The 8429-nt window shown below is 32.6% G+C and overlaps 1 protein-coding gene across 5 annotated transcripts in view; it reads right to left on the bottom strand.

Moving 5' to 3' along the window:
• Positions 1–7415, bottom strand: part of LOC106471176 (male-specific lethal 3 homolog) — a 44613-nt gene extending 37198 nt beyond the window's left edge. For 2 of the 5 annotated variants that reach the window (XM_013931766.2, XM_013931763.2), the window contains exons 1-2: positions 6761–7293; positions 3908–4076 (exon numbers count right to left, since the gene is read on the bottom strand). In XM_013931766.2, the coding sequence (XP_013787220.1) occupies positions 3908–4009 (102 nt within the window). In that variant the 5' untranslated portion in view covers positions 4010–4076; positions 6761–7293. The other 3 variants (XM_013931765.2, XM_013931764.2, XM_022399811.1) reach the window with 3 other exon arrangements.
• Positions 7416–8429: the final 1014 nt, after the last annotated feature.

Raw genomic sequence — 8429 nt, 5'->3', positions numbered from 1 at the left:
GCAAAATTTATATTTATTTCCTGATTTTTTTATGGTGGTTGCGAGATCGGTCAAACCTACCAAACCCGTACAGAGATTAATTACTAAAAATTACAGATAAAATATAGTTTTTTTTCTTAAGAAACGTTTGATACCTATCTGGACATTATAAAGATTTTGCATGTGAAATTTGAAAATATTCTGATGCACAAAAGTATTTTTAATCTTAAAATGAATATTACTTTGCATGTCGCATAGGCAACATGTGAAAAAAAAAAGGCATAAGAAAAACATTGCTTTACAAACCTTAAGACTTAATAAGAAAATTGGATATTTTGCATATGAAAGCATAGTAATGTTTACTGATAATTAAATAATATTTCCAATGAAAGTCTGCAAATGAGTAAGACAAACCATCTATTTCTAACTCAATGCTGGCTATCAGTGATATGACTTTCTAAATGCTCTTACAGAATTTCTTTAAATATAGACTAATTTCCCAACCACTAAAATGAGATTTAACTGGCCACTAATTACTGGCCATTGTCTATTTTCCCTCTATGAAATTCAGTGAGATACTGGCTAATCTTCCAGTAACTAACCACTTTTAATGGATTCATTAAAAATTAAGATTAACATCCCATAGATATATTCTTTTGTTTCCTTCTTAGGATAAATATTACCTGGTCCAGGTGCATTCTAACACCCATTCTAACCTTCTACTTCTTTTTAACATGCTTAAAAGTCTTTGTTTTTAGTGATAACATTTTATGCCAACTGTTTTCCATATCCTCTTCTCAATTTTCTAATACAGTAGAACCTTGACATTAAGGGCACTCTTCCGACCGTGTCCAAATGCTCTCTATAGCAAGGTGCCACATAAAGCAGAATTCTATATTGACCTTACTAAATTTCTGAATTTTAATGCCCTCCCCATTCTGTTTGGTGTATGCAGGACACGGGTGTTCGTGAGTTGTCAACAGGAGGTCTCAGGATTAGCTGTGCCCTTTTTTCTTTATTTTTGGTCACAAAATTTCAAAGTACTTCTCTTCAGAGTTTGAACTAAGCATTTCACATTTATTTTCTGTGTTTATTTTACTATCAATGACTGAAGTAGAAATCTGCTGAAAATAAAGCAACAAAGCATTGCTTGTGTCATTAAACTGTTTTCGTGACACTGTAATATGATACTCTGAAGAGCAACAAAGCACGCACAGAGAAATAATTTGACTAGAACCCTGCTCCAAGAACACAATGTGGAATGTATCCTACAGTGTGTACAACAAGAATTCCCCAGAGTAATAAGATTGTACTATGAATCTGTCAAAATATTTATTATGTTTTATTATATGGTTCAGAGCCAGTCCAATAAACATTGCAAGTGTTTGAATATTGGTCACCCTTCTGGGATGTTTGGAATTTAGTGTTACACTGTACAAGCATACAAAATAACTGCCAGCTTTATCGAGTGTCCATATAGAGAACGAGACTAAAGACACTGCTCTTAATCCATAATATCAAGGTGCCTGTTATTGCATGATTTATTCTGGTTACAAATAGTAGAAAAAAGATCTGCCCTTAATGGCTTGATGACTGTTAATTGATATTCAACTGTATCCTCTTTAAACCAGTTCTCTAGTACTTTTATAGGCCATTAAACCTTCTATTCTAGCAATATATTGAATATCCTAAATTTCTAATGCTTTTTCCTCACTTTGCATGATTTCTTTTCAGGGGCTTATATTTGAAATATGTCTTCCCCTCCCTCATCCTGAATATACTTACTTTGTAATAATTTATTCCTAAAACCACTTCAAACAAGCATGTTCAATCAACAACCTGCACCAATTTACCCGAGATACCTAGTTCCTTTCTAATGGCATAAGCTAGCTGTTCTTAGGTTTGAAACCAAGAAATTATTACTTTTGTGTGAAGCATTTGTGACACTTGGAGGCATTTTTCATTAATTTCAAATGCTTCAAGGAAAAATAAATAACCTTTTGTAAAATCTACATGCATACATGCAATATGGAGAAAAATTGTGCATGCATAAGAGAAGTTTTGTAATAACAAGTCACCAGAATAGAAAATGTGTATGTCAAGTAAAAATGATGCTGCATTCGAGACATTATGGAGAACCAACTGTTTATTTTATCTACAGAAACAGACACCACTGTAGCAGAGAGAAAGCTATGAGAACGTTTATACTAACTTCGTTAAAGTCAGGAAACAAATTCTATTAAATTATTTAGAAAGGAAACCAGAGACTCTTGGAAGAAATACATGCAAACAGGTGTCAATTTACAGTGTTTGTGTATAACCAATTAACAACTAGTTTTGGTTTGATAAGACAGTGAATATCAACCAATCACCTGATGGAACTACTTGCAAGACCAGTATGTAGAGCTAGTTGAATGCTCACAGAAATACTGAAAAACAAGTATAAGAAGCCTTGTTATCAGCCAAAAAGTCAGACTCCTGGCTCATATCCAAAGGCCAACAAACCTGCTGATTGCGAAGATTCCTCAGCTGCCTATCCAGCAGATTTGACTTTGATGACAGTTCAAAAGAACAAAGAAACTTCTCCCGCTTAAGCTCCATGTAAGTAATTAATGCTATCATTCTCAGTAGAACAATGTAGTTAAAAATTGGATGTAGAATTGATTAATATTGATGTTATAGGTGATAAACTATTGGTTACAGTAAAGTATTTAATGAGTAATATTGAAAGTTTAATTGAAGGTCAACTATCAGCTCAGATGGAAGAGTTTAGTAGTTTTAACAGTGAAATATTTAAAGCTACATTCAGTAATCTCGATGCAGCTGAGTATCTTAATGATTTAAATTAAAGTATTGTTTTTGACTGAATCTCAAGTCTCTGAGTCAATTCTTTAGTCTAACTGTAAACTTCCTTGAGTTAGTGACTTGTGTACTCCACTCATGACTCTATACCTGGATTTAATATAAATCTATTTGTAACTGGATTTAAAGTCGAACTCCAAATGATTAACCTATACCCATCTGTTACAGTGGTATGCAGGTATATCACACCCTTAGTTAATATATAAAATTTTTCAAAATTTCTTTACATATTGAGTATGTATTCTTTATACAGAAAGTCTGTCAAGTTCCTATTGCCCTATTACTCAAGGAACTATATCAGTCAACTAGGACGTCACATGTACGTAGGAAAGACTGCTGTAATGTCAAAACTTACTGTATATGAATTGACAGAGATCTTTTCCACTGGCAAGTCAGGTGATGCCCCAAGGGTACAAAATCCCTTGAAGTAAGAGTGACCATAAGTCACATGGGTAGCCCCTATGCTCTGAGAAAAATGGCATTGTTGTTATTTGTATATTTTCTAAGTCTAAAACAGCTTAAAATCAGCTTTTCCTAAATAGATAACCAACATACACTTCTCTCCAGTAATGATGCCACTCATTACATTTGTTATTTATCTTTGTTTTCTAGTAAACCTCCCTATATTTTGCAGTTCCTACCCAATTTACTGACAGAAAATCAGTGAGCCTAAAAACATCATCCCTTGATGTTAAAATACAATAAAAACCTCAAACCTAATAATAACACTGGGTCCCAAATGTTCCCTTATCTCAAACATCTTAATAATATCATCATAAGTGGTTAATAATAAATCCAAGATAGTTTTTATTCCTTTTTTTTCCACCAACTCTAAAAAAAAACACTATCACTAATGGTTTTTTTAAAATGAATTCTGCTATTACCACAAGTTTGTGATCCATCCTGATTCCTGGATTCCTTTTTCATCCCTACTGGTCTTAAGATTTAAATCAAAGTTTAGTTAAAACACTAGGTTTAGCTACTAAGTTAATTGAATATAAATGACTAGATAATTTCAAAACAACCTAACTTGTACACTTCTCTGTGCATTTCCACCAATATTTACCTTTGATTCATATAACACTTTTGCCTTGGTAGGGTCTGGTTCATAGCAAAGCACCTTTTCTCCTTCTGAAAATTTAAATTTCACACCACGTGTGGACACCATTGCAACTTCTCCCAGGTCTGAGTAGAAATGTTCCAGCTTGTTGAACAAGTTCCTCCACTAATAAAGTCTAAAGATAAAAATATAATATGTATCTGCAACAAAGCCAGTGATGTAAGTGAATAAAAAATGTAGCAAACTTGTCCCACTTATAAAGTAGAATAATACAATCAAGCACACTTCTGTAATAACTGTACAATATTTTAGTGAAATCAAATGATTGTGGACACAACCCTTTTTACATACAGTGCTAAAAACATGTCAGCATTAAGAAAATGATAACAATAGGTTTAATAAAGAAAAAACAATCAAAAGATATCACTTGTAACATAATATGTTTTTTACTGACACAGTTTAAAAAAAAGAAGAAACATTTCTCTTTATGTCACATTTCTGATACAAACAAATCGTGGTTCACCATATATATATAAAAATGTTCACATGTATTTCACTTAAAATTGCCACATTTTCATTTCCATAAGGTAGAGGGGAAGCTCCCTCTAAACTCAATCCTCACTCATCCTAGGTTTTATGTAAATTTGGAGGTTTTATTTCTAGATGGTAACTAGAAAAAGATGGTGTGAAAATGTTAAGTACTCTTAAAACTGTACTATTTTTAGACATGCTTAAAAAAGAAATCTTGAGAAATACATCCAGATAATATTTATAGACATATTGCACCTTTGGCACTTATATGCTCCACATCACATCAGACACCAAATAAAATCCTTCATCCCAATAAAACATTGTCAAAGAAAAACCCTTTAAATTGTGTTCCATTCTGTTATAAAAAACAGGTTCATCACTGCTTTATAAATAATCCTATTTAGTTTGTTGTTTTGTATGTTTATATTTTTAACACTTTCTCTGCTCAAAAAATTTAATCATTGTTAGCCAACACTCAGCTGCAGAAACAAACTTCCGACTCCAATGAGAATCTGATTAAAGTCATTCTTCCTTGTAAAACTTATGAAGATTTTGGGCATTATAAGTTTCAAACCTATCAAAAATATAAGCTAGAGACTAAAATAACCTAGCAACCCTATAAAACTAGGACACACAATTATCTATCAGGAACAAGTAAATCAGTCAACAAACTTCCTTATGTAACTGGTGTGGATGATAGTTCATAACATTATCTCAGATATTTTTAATTAACCCAGTTGTACAGCTAAGAATTGCTGTGTCCCTGATTTTAAAAATGCTGATTTCCAAAACAATCTTCAAAGATATTTTGAAAGAGAAAGAAAGATGGGTTAATGATGAATAATTGAAAAAGAATATTTTTCTAACAACTGTTTATGTTTTAGCAGAATACTCTTGCTAAATGTAAGATTTTCCTTCCATAAAAATGCATTTCAGATAGTAATCCACCTTTCTACTCCACCTCCCACCCTTCCTAATTACTTCTTGTGTATTAATTTAATCAAGAATGGGCCTCTGTTCAAATGCTAGTACGCAAATTATTATGTGTTGGGCTTGGAGCTTCGTTCAAGGCTCACGACAATGTACGGAGACTTTACAAAGATTTTAAAATAGGCTATATTCATCTTTTATGTTACTACTACTACTAACAACAGAACAATGCTCTGATTACTTGAGTTACTGACAAACATGCCAAGATTCTTTTCTTCAGTCATGCTACTGAGAGTATTCTCATATACAGAAATGTGTAATCAAAATTATGATATCTCTAATGCATTGCCTTGTACTTGCTATAATTAAAGATCATTTTCCAAATATATGTGCTACTTAACAATTGAGCCGAATCATTCTGTAATACCTCAACATCCTCAATACAGCTAGAAATACCCAACAGCAGACTATTAATTTACTAATTATGCCTCTATAAATACTGATAATGTAAATTAAAAAAGAAAAAGCCCAAACACTGACTGCTGAGACACACTAACTATTAAAAGGTTATAGTTTTACAGTACTGTATTAATAGGAGCTTTTAGCTTTCTTCTATTCAACCAACTTGCAATCCCATTAAATAGTCTTTCCTAGCCCATCCATCACCAATGTGGTTTTCTTATCTTTTGTGTGCTACCTTATCAAAAGCATTTTGAAAATCTATGTACACCAACTCTACCTCTTTCCACCATCAAGGAAACAAGTAATAACCTCAAGAAAAAAAAAATATTAAGTCAAGATTTCCCTTTGATGAATCTATGTTGGTTTTCTTTTATAGTATCATATTTCATTAAATGATTTTGTGAAGCTTCCTTTATCATGCTCTCTAGAATTTTTGTCACTAAAGTAAGACTAAGTGGCCATAATTTTCAGCCAATTCTTTATCACTTTATCAGTATATTATGACAGGTAACACTGCATTCATAAGTTCAATATCAAACAATGACATAGTAACTAAATAGTAAAATCACTAAATTGAATGAATGATGATTGACTGTACCATAATGTCTACAGGTTAGAATGTTTAATATATCTATTTTTATTAATCTAAATTATTATTATATTTCTATTACAGAGTTTATTTTGCATTGTTAGTACAATATGTGGATTTAAACCTAACCAAAATCTAATTTGGCCAAACCTCACGACATATTATTGAGTTTATCACTTTATCAGTTTATAGCTGAAAATATCACTAACACCAGTAGTGAGAGCACCCACTTGATTAAACTATGTATTCTAATCTTTTCAAGAACAGTATATTTAATCATTTAGTTTTAATCTTAAGTAGGAAGCTTGCTTTAACTTTAAGTTTAATCAGAAGTTAATATTACCTACCCAGTGCTTGCTGTCTATCGTCAGCGTCGACCTACCAAAATTTTGATTTTTGAATGGTTGTAGTACCAGTAGTACTCCTTCAACTCTAGTTTTACTTACCAGCAAGGGACATAATATCTACATGATTCAATTTCAGATCAATTCCAAGATTTCCAACAAAATGCTCAAGCCAAGACCAGCACCAAATATGTTACTTTGTTGCTATAGTATATGATATATCATAATCACGATATGTTACGTTCAAAAGTTCATTATCAAATTATGACAGTACAAGTAAATAGTAAAATCACTAAATTGCGTGAATGACTATGCCACAGTGTGTACAAAGTACAATAAACTGAATAAGTACTCAGTTATGTCACTTAATAACTAAATAAGTTAATTATACTATACAGTATACTGTAGTTTTATACTATCGACTTAAATTTTATCAAATTTGTCATTTTTATGACTTACAAATAGTAATACTAATACTAGTAATAGAAATAACACTATTAACTTAGTAGTAACTTTAGAAACTAATTATATTTTCAGTAATAATCGAGACTCCATACGACAAAGAGCAAATTACATTTCACAATAATTTCTTAGGTGTAACTTTGTCGTATTTGAAGTTCATTTATAATTCTATTTACTACCTATCTTATCCCCTTGTAAATAGTACTACTATATATATAGCTGTCGGTGTATTCTCGTCCTCGATGATCTTCATGGAAATATACGTTAGGGTGTTTTTTTGTTTTCGATTTATGTAATGGCCGACAATGATTAGATATTGTAAATAATGTTTGTTTGTTTTTTGAATTTCGAGCAAAGCTGCACGAGGGCTATCTGCGCTAGCCGTCCCTAATTCAGCAGTGTACGAAGGCAGCTAGTCATCACCACCCACCGCCAACTCTTGGGCTACTCCTTTACCAACGAATAGTGGGATTCACCATTACTTTATAACGCCCCCACGGCTGAAAAGGGTGTTTGTTGGGACGGGGATTTGAACCCACGACCCTTAGATTGCGAGTCGAGCGCCCTAACCACCTGATCATGCCAGGCCCATAAATAATGCATAATGGTCTATATCACAGTCCTTTTTAAGTTGTCAAGTATTTATAAAGATAAACTTAGAGTGGAAAAATATTTTATTTATTGATGTATGTATATTAATTTACTATCATATAATATGGAATTACTCCACCTGGAAACCATTCAACAAAAGGTAATTATTTACAAGTTATGTACTACGTATTATAAGTATTAGTAGTAATTAAAAAAACACCCCCACCAACAACAAAACTTTGAAAGCCAGACCTTATCAGTTAAATATCAAGACTTTCATTGAACTTAACTCCTCTAAATTTACTGCATCCACAAGTGGCGTAACTACAAAAGATGGGTCCTCCCACATATAAAGTAATTGAGCCCCATATATTTATTTCCCTTTAGTTGTAGTTATTCTGGCTGATTCGGGCCCCCTTTTGGCTCTCCCTCGCACTTGCATGGGCTGTGGGGACATACTTACGCCACTGACACCTACTACAACTGCCTCGAGCCATTTCAAAGGGCAAACATTATGTTGGTAAAACAAAACTACAAAACTGTCTTAGTTTAAAATGACCCTTAACCTGCCAAAATTTAGATTTGTGTTCCCTAGTCCTACTATTATCATCATTAAGAC

This window comes from Limulus polyphemus, unplaced genomic scaffold (assembly GCF_000517525.1).
Source record: "Limulus polyphemus unplaced genomic scaffold, Limulus_polyphemus-2.1.2 Scaffold4457, whole genome shotgun sequence".
Lineage (NCBI taxonomy): Eukaryota > Metazoa > Arthropoda > Merostomata > Xiphosura > Limulidae > Limulus > Limulus polyphemus.
Note: the sequence above shows the minus strand (reverse complement) of the source record. Positions and strands in the feature narration are given on the sequence as shown.